Source organism: Lutjanus erythropterus, chromosome 8 (assembly GCF_056507025.1).
Source record: "Lutjanus erythropterus isolate fLutEry1 chromosome 8, fLutEry1.hap2, whole genome shotgun sequence".
NCBI classification, from domain to species: domain Eukaryota; kingdom Metazoa; phylum Chordata; class Actinopteri; order Lutjaniformes; family Lutjanidae; genus Lutjanus; species Lutjanus erythropterus.
Window position 1 is genome coordinate 18502451 of NC_139324.1, and position 20495 is coordinate 18522945.

The 20495-nt window shown below is 41.0% G+C and overlaps 1 protein-coding gene across 5 annotated transcripts in view; it reads left to right on the top strand.

Annotated features, from left to right (window-relative positions):
• sema5ba (sema domain, seven thrombospondin repeats (type 1 and type 1-like), transmembrane domain (TM) and short cytoplasmic domain, (semaphorin) 5Ba) overlaps window positions 1–20495 on the top strand; it is a 233363-nt gene that overhangs the window by 207029 nt on the left and 5839 nt on the right. For 2 of the 5 annotated variants that reach the window (XM_084724799.1, XM_084724798.1), the window contains 9 exons: window positions 832–949; window positions 1434–1618; window positions 4430–4573; window positions 5361–5508; window positions 6559–6784; window positions 9002–9214; window positions 13643–13813; window positions 17099–17236; window positions 20080–20124. In XM_084724799.1, coding sequence (XP_084580925.1) covers window positions 832–949; window positions 1434–1618; window positions 4430–4573; window positions 5361–5508; window positions 6559–6784; window positions 9002–9214; window positions 13643–13813; window positions 17099–17236; window positions 20080–20124 — 1388 coding nt within the window. Of the gene's footprint in view, window positions 1–831; window positions 950–1433; window positions 1619–4429; window positions 4574–5360; window positions 5509–6558; window positions 6785–9001; window positions 9215–13642; window positions 13814–16512; window positions 16588–17098; window positions 17237–20079; window positions 20125–20495 lie in introns of all 5 variants that reach the window. The other 3 variants (XM_084724802.1, XM_084724800.1, XM_084724801.1) reach the window with 3 other exon arrangements.

The window sequence follows — 20495 nt, forward strand, 5'->3', positions numbered from 1 at the left end:
TTCTTCTTCTTCTTCTTCTTCTTCTTCTTCTTCTTTTCCTTTGTTTTCTCCTGGGGCCACAATTCTCCCATTTTACTCCCAAATTTTCAAATCTTTTTTCCTTTTCATTTAAAATAAGAACTTGTTTCTGACACTGTGCAGCGTGCACCTCCCCTACAAGAAAGAAATACTCAACCAAATTTCAGATGTCCTATGAAGAAGAATTACCATTTCAAGGAGAAAGTTTTAAAAGGAGAGAAAGAGAGAGAGGAGAAAAGATAGGGCATGCAATCTGTAAAATCTCTCTGTAAGGGGCAGGGGCAAAAAATGAATTAATGCAAACGGATGAATATTAGTTTATACTCACTGTTCATGCAAGTTCATTCCAGAGAGGCATTACTGTGTTATTTTCCTTCTTTAAAGAATTCAGGAAACAAAGGTTATGACACTCAAAGTCGAGGGTTGACACCCAGACCTCTCACTTTGGTTTCAAAATCCTCCCTGTTTTTGAAGTCACAAGGTTGGCAAGTAAACTGCATTCATGTGCTTCCTCAGATGGTTCCATTTCAAGATGGAAAGTCTTTCTTCCACAGTCAGTGTGTTCATGAGCAATTCGGATTCCTGTCCAGGTCTACAGTGTTAATTGAAAATTAAATGAAAATGTAGTATTTGATGTTGTTTTTGTTAGGTATTTTAGGGTGACTATTTTGCATCTGTCCAGGGACTACAGATGTAAACAGACAAACTGTCTGTCTCTGGAATGATTCCTGTGGTGTTTATTATTGAACAATTATACTGCTCAATTTGCTGACAAGAACTGTCTTCCCTCCTCCTCTCTATTGTCCCCTGCAGGCTGTGCTTGGAGGCGAGGGACCCCTACTGTGGCTGGGACTTCAGGCAGCGCAGATGCACCACACTGGAGGACAGCTCCAATATGAGCCAGTGGAAGCAGAACATCACTGTTTGTCCGGTAAGAGTAATGTCACCGCAGCATTTACTGCAAGAAAGGCTAACGCGGTGTCACATCTGTCCCCATGGAGCTGTAAGACTCAGGTGCCGTGTTGATGTCATCTCACACATGTCACAGAGGTTGGCATCACCAATGACTAACGACCTTTCAGTGTGTGTTGTATGAGACAGGGCAGGATATTGAAGCAGAAGAGGAAGAAAGATAGGTGAATTGGACTGAATTGAACTGGATTAGATTACTCTGAGATCATCTGGATTGAATTTGGCTGAAGTGAAGTGAATTGCAGTAAATGTATTCCCCTATAATCCTTTGAAAACGCTTACTCTCCGTCTTAGAAGGAAAAGTCCTGCCTGGCAGCACAAGCTCCTGTACTCTAAACCTATTTCTGCTGCACACTCTGAGCAGTCTCTGATGGCTGAATAACACAAGGCTGATGTTTGCTGATCTGATCTCGCTCTCGTCACGGCTGATGTTTGTCTTCCAGCTGCGGAACCAAACCACCAATGGCGGCTTCGGACCCTGGGCGCCGTGGCAACCGTGCAACAATGACGACGGCGTGGATGGTGTGAGCTCCTGTTTGTGTCGCTCCAGGTCTTGTGATAGCCCCGCCCCTCGATGTGGAGGCAAGAACTGTGAGGGCCCCACCATTGAAGTCTCCAACTGCTCAAGGTAGGGAACAAAAAAGATTAAAGGGACAGTTAATCCTAAAATCAATATTACATATATATTTTTTGGAGATATTGGCCATAAGATGTCTGCCCTCTCTCAATTATAATGGAACTAGATACCACTCAGCTTGTGGTGCCAAAAAGTGCCAAAAAACTAAACTTGAAATGCTCAACAGCAAAGTCTCTTTCCGGTTACTTCCAGTAGACAGAAAGTTAGTTCTTACATAAAACTAGGGTTGCAACTAATTATCTCTTGACCATTTTGTGGATTAATTCAATGAATTGATCCATAAAATGTCAGAAAACAGTGAAAAATGTTAATCACAGAGCCCAATGTGACGTCCTCAAATGTCTTGTTCTGTCCACAACCCAAACATATTCAGTTTTGAAAAAAATCATCAGTTATCAAAGTAGCTGGCGACTAATTGATTAATCCATTCAGCACTGCATGAAACTGCTGACAACAAGGTCTGTGGATTACTTACATTAAAATATTTTTGGTTTTTTTTGGTACTTTGAGCACCACAAGCTGTGTGCCATCTACTTCAATTATATCTGAGAGAAAGCAAACATCTCTACACCCGATATCTCCAAAACTCTGCAACTCACACCAAAGCCATCTAAACTGATAAATGACACTACAGACCAGAGGAAAAATAAGTGTATTTGGTTTTGGGCTAAACTGTTCCTTTAAATTACTGAATATCACTCGTCCAATCACTTGTCACTTGTTCACAGGCCCATTGTAATCAGAAATAAGATGTTTTCAATCAATTTAAAAAGACCACAAAGTGATCATTGTATTAGCTAACAAGGAGGAAGGAGTCCATGTTATTCCCCAGCTTGATTGCAGAATTACTTGGAGTAAAAATAAAGTTATAAATCTTTGTGTTATGAACCCAGATCTCTACATCTGCTGTTTATCATGTAAAACAGGCCTGGACTGTAGCCTGGTAGTTCACTTGGTAGAGCATTCACCCCATGTACTGAGGCTGTGAGTCCTCTGCAGCAGCCGTGGGTTCGACTCCTGCCTATGGTCCTTTGCTGCGTGTCATTCCCCCACTCTTTATCCCCCTTTACTGTCATCTTAAGCTGTCCCATAAATTAAAGATATAAACACCCTTCAACATATATATATTAAAAGTCCAGACAAGATTTAGAGAATCAGTCATTCCTTCATCTCCAACATGGTGAATTATTTCAACAGTCTCTTGTTCTGTCTTCGTAAAATGACAGTTAGAACTGTGGCATTTCTGAATGTGCTGCAGTTTTTAACAAGAACCAGGAGAACAGAGCACATTAAATCCCGTTCTTAAATCTTTGTAGAATAGATTCCAAACTCCTGTTTCTAGTTTATAAATTACTAAGCAGCCTATGGGCAAAATACATTTTGATAAGCATGAAGAATATAAACCCAACAGGTCCCTTAGATCTTTAGGAAGCAGACGGTCTGTAGTACCTCAGGTCAGAGCCAAAAGCTGGTGAAGCTGCTTTTAGTGACTATGCAGATTTATTCATTTCTCTCCTGCACTTTTCCTTTATTAAATTTTGGATATCTTAATACTTTACTGCAATTACATGTCTTTTATTCTACTTCAACTGTTGCTCTAATGAATTTCTTCTCCTTATGAAGAGCACTTCTCTGTGTTTGAAAGGTGCTTTACAAATGAGTGTACTTTGCCTAATATAAGGCTGAAGTTGGGCATTTGCCGTATATAAAGTAAAGGCTAATCTACTCAGCTTGGTTCATGGCAAAATAAACCCCAGCAGGCACATGCAGGACACTGACGTGAAGCGTGAATGGATTTACTTTACTATAACGACCTGCTTACTGTATATTATTCTCAAAAAATGAATCATTTTAAATGAAATATTGATTTTAAAATGATTTTATTAATTTAAAAATAATTTTATTGCTCCCACTAAGTCCTCTAGAATTTATGATCAGAACTGCATCCATAGCAACTGCTGTAATTGACCAGAATTGAATATTCAGCAAGGCCATGTCATATTTAAAAACAATATGGTAATAGGATCTACAGTATATTATGAATAAAAAGATGGTACAAATTGAGATTTGATGAGCTTATAATGTATTCTGGACCAGTACACTAGACATTGTCAAGTTGAAATTATTATAATGCTATGATTGAGCACATTAAGCCTGTCATTTTCCAAATGAGTCTGGTCCAGGATCAGCAGAACTCTAACGGCCTTTCTTTAAACTCTACTATCATTGCTGCAATGTCCTGATTGACTTTGAAGCATCCACCGCAGGGCCCAATTTACACACTGACAGAACACGAGAAAGGTCATGAACGTGAGGAATCTTATTAGAAAATGTAGGTGACATCCAGGTTCTCCTTGTGACACCTCTAGCTGCCTCTGTCTGCAAGGGAATCGGCCAATCAGCATTACAGAGAACAGAGCGGAGACAAAGAGCTCCGGCACCTTCATCCCACTGGATAGCTATGCCAGATTTAATCCTTGGTGTCGAAATTGAATTGTGCTTTTGCAGAAAGTGGCAATTAAATCATGACAAGTGCTACCCAGGAACAAAGCACTTAAGCAAATTGAATGAATGTTTCCCAGTCAGAATGAGCTCCCTGTGTGTTTGCATTTCTGTTTTCAGAAGCTCAGAATCAGACTAATGATTAGACAAAGCTAAAAAGCAGTTTCTTTTTTTTACCCTTTAGCATTAGAGAACACCCCGTGAAAGTGTAACACTAAAAGCACTGTTGAATAATTATGCAGGTTTCAGAAAGCACTGTGAAGTAGGTTGCTAATACTTTTCATGTGTCTGTTGCCATAGAAATGGAGGCTGGACGCCCTGGTCGTCATGGGGACAATGCAGCACAACCTGTGGTACAGGCTTCGAGCTGCGCCAGCGTTCTTGTAACAACCCCTCACCCCGACATGGCGGACGAGTGTGCGTGGGACCGAACAGGGATGAGAGGTGAGGATGACCAATCAAATAATGAACCCAAGCTTATAATATCATCTCCCACTGAGACCACCTGTGCTACCACCTGTGTCACTTTCAACTTCTCTGTGCTGTGGTATGCTGCAGCAGAGATTAGATTTATCTTGTATTTACTTAGCCATATTGCTCAAGTGATACCAGAGCTGTTCTCAGGTCTTTTGGGGTCTTTTAGATCTTTTTGAGGAGCTTAATGTAAACAATATAGGTTGATATCATTGCATTAATTTACAGTAAGTGTTAACATATAAGAAATTTAAGCATTCTTACTCCACATTCCATTCTCCCTCTCTTGTCTGTTTCGTCTTGTTAGGTTATTTGTGTAGTTTTTATCTTGTTGCGTCTGTTGTCTGTGACATGCACTAATGGATACATCAAGGACCATCTTTTCTGTTATTGTCCCATCCATTTAGACTGAGATGTCAGTAAGGCTGCAAGCAATGACGCACAATAAAAATACTCAATAATCCTCCTCAGATGCATTAAAACTAAATTAACAAGCCTGTTTTGAAGATGTAAGGAAAGTATAAATTAAAAAAAAAAAAGTATAAATTGCATTTCAGGAAAGTGTAATCTAGGTCACTGAATTGAACAAATAATTAATAACATCATTATTCTGATGAGGGATGTTAGGACTCACTTCATCATTTTTGTGACTTAAGTTTGACTCCAGTCAAAGCCTCAGGTCTGCAAATCCCACACTTACCGTTTTTTTGTTACAATCAATCCCCCACCTCGTCTCCCATCACTGCCATCTCCACAGGTTCTGCAATGAGGGGGTGTCCTGTCCTCAGCCAATCTTCTGGTCCCCCTGGGGCTCCTGGACCAAGTGCAGCACAGAGTGCGGGGGAGGCGTCCACTCCAGGGTCCGCACCTGTGAGAATGGCAACAGCTGCCCAGGATGCGCACTGGTAGGACACACACACACACACACACACACACACACACACACACACACACACACACACACACACACACACACACACACACAAATATACAGACAGATAAATAAAGAAATAGAAGAACATCTGTCAACCTCACAAAAATCTGTCTCCCTGCCTCTGTCACAGAGCTTGAAGGCTGTAGCAGACATTTATAAGTTTAAGGGCAAATGAAAATAGTTTTTTAAACAGAGCCATGCTGTTGCTGTAGCTCTTTAAGCTCACTTAAATGAAAGAAGGAAAAAATCATTACAGAGGTGAGTGAAGATGGTGATCGAAGAGATAAATACAGATCAGTTAGTGACAGCATTAAAAATGTTTTGGTATCAGCACTTCCTGGACTCAAAATGGATTTATTTGAGGTGCTCTTTGGACAGGGACACACGTGTACTCAAAAATCATAAAAAGTCCACGTCACTCTCTTTTAAAACAAAAAAAAAACTCCAAAGCATTTTGGCATCAAGGCTTTGTCAGGAAGGTAGCTATTGTTTTTGACAGCATGTTTCCAAAAATTGACAAATCAAATATCAAAACAAAGTGTCACATTTTTTTTTTTACATGAAAAATGCAGGATGATTTTTGTCAGTGTGAGGATTGATTCTGATTATTGTCTCTGTGGACTACTTGAAGTTCAGTTTGTAACAGAAGTATCTTATATCTAATGTGAGAAATATTTCAGTACCTTCATACACATAGTACATATAGTTATGCTTTTTATACAAACAGTACAGGAAATGCCATTGTCTGCCATCAGCTATTGGCATAAAATTATCATATTTTAAGGTATAAAAATGTCCTCTCGGCCAACACTTGGACAAGTATCTAAGAAACTAAAGGACGGTTTTATTTTGGATGTTCATGTTTACTGAAGGATGAATTCTATTGGTCCTAGTGATGGGGTGTAATGAACATTGAAGCTTGTGAAATCTCCTAGCAAGGCTTTACACATTTAGCTTTGTTTTAAATTACGAGTATAACTCACCCCACAGCGCCCTTGACTCCTGCCACCCTCTCATTCAGGAGTACAAGGCCTGTAATCTGGAGGCGTGTCCAGAGGTAAAGAGGAACACTCCTTGGACTCCCTGGATGCCTGTCAATGTGACTCAGGGCGGAGCGCGTCAGGAGCAGAGGATGCGCTACATGTGTCGGGCCCACCTGTCGGATCCACATGAGCTGCAGATTGGACGCAGGAAGGTGGAGACACGCTTCTGTCCCAATGACGGTACAGCAGCCTGTGAGACAGACAGTAAGTTTACCAGCCAACAGATACAGTGTTGGGGTCCAGTCAAGGGTAAATAAAATTAATTCTACATTTAAGAAAAGGCAGACTTGGGCGCCCCTATAGCTTAGTCGGTAGGGCGTGCGCACCATGTATGGAGGCTGTTAGTCCTCTGCAGCGGCCGCTGGTTCGAATCCCGCCTGCGGCTCATTTGCTGCATGTCATCCCCTGTCTCTTCACCCCCCTTTCCTGTCATACCTTCAGCTGTCACTGTCAATAAAGGCAAAAATGTCAAAAAAATAACCTTTAAAAAAAAAAAAAGAAAAGGCTGACTTTAAAACAGATTCACATATTGGCATGATAGTTTAGAAGTTGTTTGAATCTGAACCAGTTTCTCTGCAGACTAATGGAGTATTGTGATTAACATAAAGATGACACATAAAACAATAACTAATTCATTGTAAAGTAAGTAACACCAAAAAGGGGTATCACTTTACAGTCAGACTGTGTTTATAGGTCATTCATAGATAGTTTATAATTAGGCCATTAATTAGCTTGTGAACACTTTACAAATCAATTAATAAGCTGTTACACAGTAGTACGGTTAAACAGTAGTAAGCTGTGAATGGATCTTGCCAAGTCATGAGCCCACATCAGTGTCTAAAAACTGTCTTGTAAATTGTTTATAATTGTTTATCAATGATTCAAGTGTTTACAACCTAATTAACTAATTAAAATCCATTTACAAGTTGTCTTATTGTACAGTGGTGTCCCAAAAATGTGTCTGTCTTCCTGCTGCCCCTCACATCTTTGTAAAAAATAAACTGATTGCCATCAGATGATGGGTCCCCTCATCATAAACCCCTTAACGGGCCCCAACAGAGCATCTTCAGTGGCCATTGTACAACTGTGTGGTCAACACAGTTCAGTAGTCCATCCATGGATGACATACAAATCAACTTTGAGTGCTTTGTTCCACCTGATACTCCACTGCACTCTTACACTCTGTGCTGGTTCTCCAATTGTTCTATCCAGACAGGGCTTCTGTTTGCTGAGTCTCCTTTCTTTGGAATTAGCCCCCAGTGCAAGTTTAGCAGGTGGACTCTCAAATTATCAAAAGGAGGTCCGTGTCTGTCTCTGTGCTATGATCCATTGTCGTTTCACTGGCTGGATAAACCTTCAAAAGACTTCTACCTTACAACTAGTAATTTCACATGTTAACTTTAATAACTGTCTCTCTTATCACCATTAATTATTATTTTTCTATTCGTGTGTGTCTCTGTGTGTGTTTGAGTGCCCATGGTGTGTGTGTGTTTGTGTGATGTTTTCATTTATCCTGTAATCTGTGCAGACTCCTTGGGGTGATGCTGCACTATAAATAAACTGACGTTAAAGTGAAAAAGTCTCTTGATGTTGTCAGTTCAGCTTTAATGCTCCAATTTCCACCTTAGGGACACAGCTAACTGAATTAATATATGTGAATAAGTAGTAATAATCTCAATTCTGTGTGGATTTTTCCTTAAACTATAATTAACCGAGTTTTAAGTGGGTAGTCGATAGAGAACACTGTGCAGAGAATTAAAAGGCAAAGTTGGAGCAGATTTCTTCAGTGTATGTATGGAGAAATGTCAACAGCATAATAATCTGTTATCTGTCCTTATGTGTGTACAGAGACACATACAGTCCTGCACTGTTACCACAAACAAAAAACCTCACAGTGTGGAGGAGGCGGCAAGATTTCTTCCAGCAAGAACCTGACATGCTGGAAGAACCCCCCTGTTTAGACCTGTTAGCTCCCCTACATGCTGTTAGTGACAGGGTCACAGTCCAGCACTCCCACATACACACCGACACAGAGACAGCTACACAGGGTCACAGTCCACTGCTCCCCACTGGTGGCTTTTTCATGCCCCCCTCCCTCTGCTGAATCGATTACCTGTCTCCCCCTGTCAGCCTCCTGGGGGGGGGCCACATCGACTCTGACAAACGGATGAAACGCCGACAGCAGGGAACTGTGGGATGCATGTGAGACACAGATAGAGTTTGAGAGAAGGACAGGCAGAGAAATATGCCTGCTAGCAAAGTCATATACACTGTGTGACTTTGACTCAAAGAATCGACATGCTTTAATCTCTCTTCAAATTCTTTTAAACTCTGTGTGACAGCACTACATATATTTCTGTGACTTAAATCTAACCCAGAACTGTGCTGTTTCCTTTTTCGTGCTCTTTCTTCATTTTACAGCCCTTGTCGAGGAGCTCCTGAAGACTCCAGTGGTGAGAGTAGCAGGGGCCGGCTGGTCATCCTGGGAGACCTGGTCGAGCTGCTCCCAGAGTTGCGCCAAAGGCTACCGCACTCGTCGGCGAACCTGCGCCGGACCAGAGGGCAAGAGCGCCCCTGTCGCATGCCGTGGCTCTCCTGTGGAGTACCAGGACTGTAACGTCCAGGCATGTCCTGGTGAGTGAAGACCAGCAGGGGATTTGAGAGAGGACAAGGGAGATAAGGGGGGCTAACATCCTCTATTTCCATCCACTTAGTAGCAGAGAAAGTGCAGGGGCAGAGGGGTTGTTTAGTTAAGTGCTAGTCTTGTCTGTCTGACTCACTGATCCTTCAACTGACTGAGTTTTGTACAAGGTAGAATCTATGACCCTGACCACGGCTCTGAAATATCAGCAGCCAAACTGTCCTGTGTATTGATGAATCCATGGCGCTGTCCGTGGTGCTGAAGTACCAGATAAATTTGTAATTGCAGCTTTTTCTTTCAGTCCCTCCCTTCTTTCAGTTTTATCTTGGAGCTTTCTCTAAATTATTTACTATAAATACTCAGTTCTATACTATACTGTAACCTAAATAATGTATAGAGTAGTGTCAACTTTATAATCAAAGTTACAAGTAGCATTCAGTTGCATCTCTGCTGCTGAAGATACACCCCCAGACCCTTGCAGGTTAGGGTCACTCTAAACTTCCCATTGGACCATCGACCATGTTGAAATGAACATACTGGTGAAGACACCAAAAACAATGTCTACATGAATGCTTACTTAGGGCTCATTGTTTTAAAACTCAAAGAAAACCCAGTGATCTTTTAATTTTTCTTTTTAAGTATTTTAATGGTCACACACTATCAACACAGCATGTGATTTTTTTTCACCATTCTGAGCTGCGCTTGAAGCAGGATGAGGTTGTTAACTGTAAACTGTGGTGAAGAGTGTTGTCTTCTGAGAGCAGAAATATCATGCTGCTAGTGTGTAAAAATCTGATGGATAACAGATTGTTAACATCTTTTTTTTTTTACTTAATAATCATTGCACTAGATAGCCTTTAATGAGTTTGAAGGTATGAACACTTAATATGCTGTTTTTTTCCCCATCAAGTTGTTCCAGCAGTCTCCAAAAAAAAACTAACACTCAGTGTGCAGATAAAGTCAGCTGTTGGCTGTTTTTCCTAACTTCTTAAGGATATTATGTCGTCATAAAGAAAAGACATGCACACACTGAGAGACAGAGATAAAGACAGAGAGTGAGGAAGGTCAATGGTGGTAGTAAAATACTGCTGAGTGGATCATTAGCTTCATTAGCTAATGGTTACCAGCAGCTGGAGCAGTGAGCAGCAGGGAGAGTCCTTGAACAAATAAAGTTTTCAATTTCAACTCCTGTTCAAATCATAATCTCTCGACCTAGAACTCTGCTAGCCCCAGACTGACAAGGTACACTTACTGTATCAGACTGAGGACAGGCAGACATACTGGACATACAGAGACACAATTGTCCAGACAAGCTAGACTTTAATATTCATGACTTGCATATCATAAATTAATGATTTATGATTGGTAGGTGCAAAGCTGCTCAAATTCATGCTGTGTATGTAAATGCCAGTTGTTGGTGTCCACATGACATCTTTAGCGACTAGCTTAGCAACCCACACCTGTAACCTACGGACGCCCAGAGAACGCAGCCCTGGTTACCTGCCACTGGGAGGTAGCCAATCAGGACACCTATTGCCACGTGTGCAGCTGGTCTCACTGCGTCTGTCCTGGGTAGACACGCAGGTGATAAGGACAAGGCCAGTGACAAAAGAGAGAATGAGTGCAAAATAGTAATTGATGATGAGATTAGAGAAGGATGGAGGCAATATAGATTCCCGAGGAGATTGAAATGAATAGTGTGGTAGGGTGTGTGCGGAGGAAGTAGGTGTGTAAGTGTGTGTGTGTGGGAGAAAAGGCAGGCATTGAGTCAGTCTGTAAGTCACACTTAGCCTGAGTTCAATTATGAGTTCCATTATAAGAACGTCTGACCTGAAAAATAGTCCTTTAAGGAAAGTTTGTATTCCTGAACCTCCAGTTTCAGCATGATGTCAAATGGACACATCTGTCCCTGCAGACAACAGTAAACAATTATTAATTCTGTTCAATTCTTTCATTTTCAACATGGCATATTTTTGAATTAATCACCATAGCACAGATGTTTGCATGTCTTAATGAGTAACATCAGGTCACCTCTCAAGTCGACTGAGAAAACTCCAATATGAAGTATTATCAAAGCCAGTCTTAAGTATTCATTGGTGGTGCAAGTCAGTTGCAAGTCTCCTGGTAACCAGTAAGAAGTATTTGAACATCTGATTAACACAGAGTTGTTTTAAAATATTTTACAACAGTCCAAGTCCAGGCTCAAGTTGTTCAAGACAAGTCTCAGCTTAGTAAAGAAAATTCAAGTCCAGCTGTCAGTTGAGGGAGAAGTCAAGTCTCAGTTCAGTCCTCGTCAAGTACAAGTCTCAAGTGAGTCCAAGTGTAGGCAGAAGTCGCTCGAGACAAGTCTAAGTCAAGTCTCAAGCCTGTCAACAAAAGTGAAGTCTCAGCTCAGATCAAGACAGTTCATGTCAAGCTTCAAGACAGTCAAGACAAGTCCAAGTTAAGCTGCAGGTTATTCAAGAAAGTCCAAGTCAGACTTCAGGCCATTCGAGATAGAAGTCAAGTCTCAATTTCATGCAAGTCAAGCACAAGTCAAATCTCAAATTGGTCTAATTCAAGTTCAAATCAGTCCAAGTCAAGTCTCAAGTTAATCAAAGTCAGACATGTCCAAATCTAGTTTCAAGTTTTGTCAAGGTAGTCTTGAGTAATTTTCAAGTCTAAGTAAACATGCTTGTCCTGCCTGCTTTCTTAATTTGTTATTGTTACAGAATGTCTGTGGCTCAAGTAAGACTCAAGCCAAGTCAGTCTAAAGCTCTGCCAAAAAATCCAATTCAGATTGAAGTTTCTGGTGTTCACAAGCAGCCATGGAGGTCAGGAATAGCATGTTTTACATTTTTGACCTAATATTTCTGAACATAAATGAAATAGGTAAGTCACACAGGAAGCAAGGCACACAGTAAGAGAGTCATAAAAACAGTATGTCAGTCAGGTAGTCAGTGGGTTGTTTAGTGATTCAGTGAGTCACTCACTCAACTATTCAGCCAGGTAAACATCCAGTTAGTCAGGGAGTCAGTCAGGCAGATCAGTGGATGGCTGTGAGAGCTAGTCAGACTTAAGTGGTCACAGCCTGCTTCACTCTCAGTGTCACACTAATCCACTCAGCTAATGGAGTTTTCTGCAGCACTGTGACGTTACCTGGCAACGCCGCCTCTCTCCGTCAGTCAGACGGACATCAGCCAGTCAACCAGCCAGTCAATTAATCAGTCACACTCTTCTGATTAGATCAGATGAAACATTAACGGCCCCCATGGGAAGACTAAATCAATGGAACAGTAAGACAGGACGAAGCAAAGACAATGTAGGATATGATCAAGAAGAGAGCAAAACCCTAGATAGATAGCAGAACAAAATAGCTTCATATTGAACAAGTATGATATGACAAAAGAAAAATCTGTGACAGACAGAATGTGTTTATTGTTTGCAGGACCTCCCTTTCACTGACGTGGTTGTGGCTTCTACCACCTGGGTTCCAACAGGTTGACTATAGCCCACGTTAGGCTTAGCTACAGCTAGACATGTGATAAAGGTCTGTTCAAGGTCCAAATGTAGGAAAATAAATAAAGATGCCCAAGGGGTACAACAGGTATACAGTCTGCATCAGGGCTAAAACACATTTTTACAAGCAGCCTTGTAGCCAAGTTGTGTTGTAAGTCTCTGAATACTGACCATTAAAATGTACTTTGTGTTAATAGCACTTTTGCGTAGTAGAGAAAGTCCTTTCAATTAGCTAAATATTTAAAAGGATAGATCGGATTGTTTTAAGCGGGGTTGTATGAGGTACTTACTGTCAGTGTATTAGCTACAGTAGATACTGGTCAAGAAGCCCCCAGTTTGTAGATGCACAGAGGGCAACAACCAGTCTCCTTAGGCAACATCAGAAATTTTACCTTGCAGAACATGAAAGCTGCTGGATTGCTGCCAACACAACACTAACACAAACAAACTAACAGATTGAGGCAGTGGTAGGCCAGCAATTCTCATATTTTGCTGGGTAAAATTATTGATTTCACCTTTAAGTTCTGGTTGGCTTGGAGGGAGTGCTGTTTGGCTTATACAACGGCAGATTCCCATCAGAAAAGGCTGTCTGAGGGCAAAGTATTGCAGTGAAAATATTCTAAATATAGCGTATACATGAGCTGATACTGATTTCTTTTTAGGTAGACCTTTTATTGAGTGGCTAAAATACTTTTTGATGCTGACCCTGTCCCCCAGCAGTTCACTGCTTACCTTCTGTGTTGGTGCCCCTCTCTGCTTATCCTAACTGGGGGAGAACCGACCAGCATCTACTGTAGGTGATACACTGACTATTGATGGGTACCATATACAACCTCACTGCAAATAATCTGAACTATCCTTTTAAAATATTAATGACCTGCCTGCTGCTATATTTATTATATATGTGTGTTTGTGTATTTCAGTAAATGGTGCGTGGTCCTGCTGGATGTCCTGGTCTCAGTGCTCAGTGGGTTGCGGTGGCGGTCACTACCAACGCACGCGCTCCTGTAACAGCCCTGCACCTGCCAATGGAGGGGACATCTGCATAGGACTACACACTGAGGAGGCTCTGTGCAACACACACCCTTGTGATGGTAAGGTCACGCATAAATTCAAAATCTACCTCTGTCATGGCACTACCGCTTGGGTTCCTTTCATCATGCCACCAGGCAATCATCTCCCACACCGTTTCATTTTTGTGTCTTCCCCTTCACTAAATTGCTTCTTTCATCATTTCCTAATGAATAAACCAGGTCTTAGATATATGAAAAGATAAACAGAATCATGCTGAGAAAACAACCCGTCCTCCCACCGTATCGTTTCCTGCTGTTCTCTGAGCGCCATGGCAACCTCTCTGGAAAGGTTTAAAAAGAGATCTACTTGTGTTGTACTATAAATATGGAAATATTACATAATTCGTCTGAAGTTTTTAATGCTTATGTATGTAGAGTGCATGTTTGAAAAACACAGGATTGTGTGTATATCTATCTTTGGATCCTGCCATAAACTAATTTATCAACAGACCAATTACAAAATTTGTTATTACCCCATATTTTCTGAGTCTCTTCTAGTGGTATTTCATCATGCTGTTTTATTTGCCTGGGTTTCAGGATATTAATTTCTTCTTCCACCAGTCTTGTTTCAGTCATGGACCTCATTTGCATGCACACAAGTATCCTGGTTTTGATATGCCGTTTACATGGAACAATATACAGGTTTCTGACCATCAGTGTCAGGATAAAGCAAACCAGGATAAAGTGTTTACATATGATGAAGTTTACATGTGCAAAACATAACCAGGATACTTTTGTACATGTAAATGCACTCATTTACGTTTTGTCCAGGATACAAGGACGTCTGACTAAAGTCCACCCTCCTCCAATGCTTTTTCTTTCATGATTTAATTTTGTTATCCAATGTACACCTGTCTACCAGGTGTGCAGTGGAGAGCAATCATTTTTACATTTTCACCAAGCCTACTACGGAGATGAATGAAATTTTGTTTGTGCTGCTCCAAGCACTCAAAAACGAAAAAAAAAAATTAATTTAATTTAAAATTTCAAAAGCAAATATCCTTCCAGAAAGAAAGGGTCCCAGTTAGTCTAGGTCAGTGCTGCTCCAGACAGACCTGCAAATAAAGTACTGAACTGCAAAATCTGACATGCCATCACCATGACCGAGCTGTTGAGGTCGGCTCGGTCTTATGCAAATGTTATTCCCTATGCAGGAAAACATCAAGGCTCACAAAGCAAAAACACTCAGCTTTTCTTAAATTTAACATGTTAGTGAACTTTGATGACATTAGTAATCAAGGCAATCCTCAGAACACTGTCAACAGTTTTTGTCTGGCCTCAACAAAGCAAACTTAAAGAGAACTGTTGACTGTTTAATACTGTGGACTATGTAAGATGAACATGTTTTCTGAAAAGACATGTTGCTGTTGAATTTTTTAATATAACGTTTGAATCCCATGAGCGCCACAAAAGTCATTTTCTTTTACCTCCATTAGGAGGGGGACAAAAATCTCAGAGGTAGATATCTTAAAAACGGTACAAATAAAAATAAAACTATCAAGACACTACTAGAGTGAGAAAATGTTTTATTCATCAGCGTGAACTAATCCTTTAATAACATAACCATAACACAAGAGGTGAAATAACAGACACAGACAGCAACACAAAAATGCAAAGAAAAAGAACTAAAACAAACAAACACAAGGTGTGTATGCTAAAGTTGACTTGGAATAAAGGTGTTTAATGGTGTTCTTTTTTTTTTCTTTGATTTGGAGTTTACCCTTGCTTCAACCAAAGTCTCACTATGTGATGATGAGATGTGAGATGTATAACAAATGCCCCCCCAATCCCTCTACTCCAATTCTGCTTCCACAAGGACACTGAAATATTCATGAGAGATGTGCCTGCTAATCCAGGAAAGAAAAAAGCATCAGAACTCACAATAAGGGTTTGGCCCGACTCTGATTGTAGAGTTTAATATCAAACAGCCTTCAATGTTTTGTCGCCACACAGTGATTTTCATATATTCTTTATTCATTGGAAAACAAAAATGGCCGGGACACATATTGTCTGGGGCCTTCATGTATCTGTGAGTACAGTGGAGCCTTGCAGATGATTTCTGCCTGAATTAAATAGTTGTTTCCGCTTAACTTTAATTTTCCTCAGCTGCTTTTCATTTTGAATCAGCCCGGCTGTCATTCACAGGGAGAGAAACGCTTACAGTCAGCCTTGCTGGTAATTACAGACAAAGAAAGGTAAATGGCTTTTTGTCTTTTTTCCTCCCTTTGTCGAGATGGTAATCAGCCTCCTTTATCAGGTTAATGTTTTCCTGTTTGACGTGGACCAACACGTCCTGTTGGACCGGTGCCGGCCGCCTGTCTGATAACAACCTCTCCAGCCCTGATCCATCTCCTCGTCCATTCATTTATTGACAGGCGCAATATCAGTCATCTATCGGGGTCCTCCTGGAGCTGCCATCCTCTCTGCATGCGTAATTGGACACAAGCTGGTTGTCAGTCACAGGGATATTTGATGCCCCTGTCGCAGGTCATTTGATTAAAGTTTCCACCAGTAATAGAGGACAGCAGGAAGGACTGTTGGGACTGAATACTAACGAGAAGCCCCGGGCCTGATGGCAGTCCCTCTGACTCAACAGTACGATCACGCAGGTTGTCCGGGTGACAAAAATAAATGGGAATAAATGAAGCAATTAAAGCAGGCTGAAGTGATGCATGGTTATTAAACACGTTTGAGGTGGTCGGTGTGTTTTGTGTGTCTAGATGGTTGTGCGGCAAGAAGGGAGCAGATGGTGGAGCCTGAGCAGCCTGTCGGTGAGCACCAGACTGATAGGAAAGGTAAAAGAGGCCCGTCCTCTGCCTCTACTCAGGCCCTCTCTGCCAAAACTGCACACTTGAGAGCACCCCGAATAACAAACCCGCTTTTTCATCAGCCTTTCATTGCAGTAGCCTGTGCTCCCTCCACTCCGGTGCTTTTAAATACAGGGTGAAAGAGTGCAGCAAGTGCATGGTTCAAAGGGAGGAGCTGAGACTTGGGAATTTTCTCTTTCCTCTTGGGTAGGAGTCTTTGTTTACTGCTCGGTCGCCTGCTGCAGGGAAACAGCACTAAAGCTTGGCTCAGGAGACAAACATCTCCGCTATGCACAAAACAAACTCTCCACGGGTTTACTCTTCCAATCCTGTTTACATCACAAACACTTTCTGGTGTGTTTGGACTGTTTGGCTGGCCAGGAAGGTTAGTGGCCGCGGGTGGCAGCAGCTTGGGTGGGCGCGTTGGTTTCCAGGCCGTCTGAGTTTGATGTGGTCTTGTGTCTGGGTTTCTATTGATTGCTCTTTTCTCTGTGTTTAGGTGGCTGGATGGCCTGGTCGCTGTGGTCAGCCTGTGATGATTCAGGCTTGCAGATGAGGAGTCGGGTGTGTGGTGCTCAGGGCAACACCCCCTGTGTGGGGAACAGCACTCAGCGCAGAGACTGCAATGAAATACCTGGTGAGTCAGTCATCTCTCAGATACACATTGCACCTGCCCTCACCTATTAGGTTGAGGTTGGCCGTTCAAAGGTTCCTTGAGTGAGATGAGATCAGAACACAACCAGTTTCCTTTGCAGCCATTAATATCCCAAAATACACAGCATGCTTCTCACTTGCTTCTTCATGCTTTTGGGTACCTATGTCAGGAAATATGATATGATGCCTTTAAATTGAAACTGAAAATTGTCTCCTTTGATGTGGAAAGCAGAGTACATGATGTGCTTGCTGTTCTAGTGGTTTATCCTATTTAAAATCAGTGGTGAATATTCGAGCCTTTCCCCTTTATATGAATATTAGCATTAGGAGGTTGTAACGTGGTTTTGGAATAAACATACCTTTGGTCTGATTGACTTTTTGACTCAGAAATGACGGATCAAGCCAATGAATGATCTGTTCTAATGCAATAACTAGCTTGGCTGCAGCTAACTCAGCTGTTTTTGCATGTTTGTACACAACTGTGTCATCTGCATACATTTGTATTTCTCTATCATGACACTGTTTGGGGATTTCATTAATATGTAGGCAGATTAATAGGGGACTCAACAGGGATCCTTGTGGAACACCCATTGTGCACTTCATTTTATTGGACAGTGCATCACAAATTTTAACATATTGCACTCAATTAGATAAATAGGAAGACATCAAAGCCAGTGCTCCAGATGACAAGTTAAAATTGGAGAGTTTTGATATAATAATATATAAAACATCATGGTTAACTGTATGAAATGCTTGGCACAGAACATACATAAACATATAGCCCCAACCACTCCTCCTCGAGCCTTGATTTAATTTGCTCTATTAAGTGCAAGGAAGCAGTTATGGTGGACCGATTCCATGTCAAACTGCATACAATGCCAACTGTAAGTGTTTGTGGTAATAAATGTCATCAGTTGTTCAAAGACAAAATTTTAAATAAGTGTGACAATGATAGATTTCCAGTTATCAGAGCTGTGTTTTGATAAACAAACATGGCAGCAAAACGAAAAGTATCTCTACATTTTGAGCTTATAAAGCCATGATTTTATTCACTTGTGTCTTGTTAGTCTCTACCAGCTTGAAAATTTGGCTTGTAACATTTAAAGGAGTACTTTCCAGATGAAGACAGAAGCAACAGCAATATGGTTTTCAAATAGCTCACGCTGTACTCAGAGTTTAAAATGAGTCCCTCAGTGTGACATTATCAATGATTTCCCAGATCAGTTTACTGCTGCTTTTTGCATCGTTCAATATATTGAGATAAAAATTAGATTTAGGTAATCTTACCTCAAGGATTTGTAGATCAACCAGTGTCGGTGTCTCTTCTAGTTTTAATTGCCTTCCTTAGTGCAGCATCTATACTCTTCTCCTTCAAAAGTAACAAGCTATGGTGGTGGCCTTGTTCCAAAGCAAGAACATATAAATTCTACCTAATTAATATGCAAAATATCACATTGTGATTTGTTCTCCACGCAATATACTTCTATTAATTACAGCAATGATAATCACAAGATATTTATGAATGGTCTAAGTGAAAGACCCATCTATCCATCCTGATCATTTCCCCAATTAGACTTAATAGCTGTTTACACTGCGTTTGTCTTTTGTTTACTTGTGTACTTGCATAATATACTTATTTTAACCCAAACCATGATCTTTTCCTTAACCTAACCAAGCACTTTTGGTGCCTTAATCTCACTAAACTGCGATTGTTTCATGTTAACAATGTAATGTACTTAATTACATCAATTATGTAAGCTACAGAAACATGGCAAACCACAGGTGAAAACAGTGCACCAATGAACAAGCTCCATTCTTAGCATGTCCCCAGTACCCTGTTCTCAGCCACAGACATGCCTCAAAGTAGCAGCATTTAATTTTGGTACACAGCTTTTGAAATGTTCATAATGTTCAGAAATGTTCATAGTATCATTGTCATTCAGTGTCGTAAGTCATCAGCCTCATTCACAAACATGTCCATATGCACAAACATGCCTTACTGGTGTGTGTGTGTGTAGCCAACATCCTGTTTGTGCACTAAAGTCATCTGCTTCTGTTAATTAACCATAATTAAGTCCATGTGAATCCAACAAGTTAGCGATTGACCCTGTTAGCCCCAGCGCACCTTGTTATGCTGCTGATGATCTCAGAAAGTTTCTCCTGAAATGATCTTTCATGGCCTGCCAGCGTTGGCCTCTCCACGCTCAGAATCCCTAATGAGCGCAGGCGAAGGCGATTAATATTAATGGGTTGTCACAACACCAAATCACATCTAATTTTATTGCAAATTTCAATGAGGCGATGGATGGATTTGTTAAGGTCACTTGCAGAGGGGAGGCGGCAGCGAGGAAGCTAAAAAATTAGGCCAAAAAATTAATCAGGAGATGTGGCACTGCAATTAAGTCTCACACACGCATCAACCCTCCCTGATCCCATTCTTTCCTTCTAGGATTTGTGGGGAACAGCATGCGTTGTAGCTGTAAATTATTGTCCTGCCGTCAAGTGTCTCTAACAGCAACTTGGGAGGTTCAATTTGACAGAGCAGAGCTGTTATTTTCTCTCAGTCTATTTTTCTCTAGAAAGTTTTGTAATTCACTGACGCAAAAAAACCACTCCATGGACCGTTTATGCAACATTTTAAACGACATTTCAATTTCTCATTCACTGTTTGTGTTTCCGCATGTGTCAACTCCCCTGATGTTACAGTCAGTGGTTGTTGTCTTCTGAAAGCTGTTTCTCCAGTGTGTGTGTGTATGTGTGTGTGTGCATGTGTGTGTGTGTGCATGCATGTGTGTGTCTGACCCTGTGTTCCTCTCCTCTCTGCAGTCATTCTGCCTGCATCTGGTTTTGATAAGGACCAACACTGTGGAGGTAAGTGGATAAACAGCTGCCTTCACTTTGTTTCCGTGTGCATGTTAAGGTTAGTCCCTGTGTATCCACAGATGTCTGTCCATGATGTGTGTTTTCATGCATTATATGTGCATTCCCATGTGCGTGTTTATTTTAGTCTGTGCAAAATTGTGACATTCAATCAGGAGGAGGAAAAAACATTATGTACACTGTGATGTTCCTGGAACAGGCCAATGTGGAAAATCCAATTGAAAATTGAGACACATTCAAGAAGCAATTTTGCTTCATCTTCCAAGGAAAGGCTAACTGACATCAACACTGAACACTTTTCTTTCATAACCTCAAAATTACTAATAGGAAGTAAAAAAAACAAAAACAAATGTACAAACAAA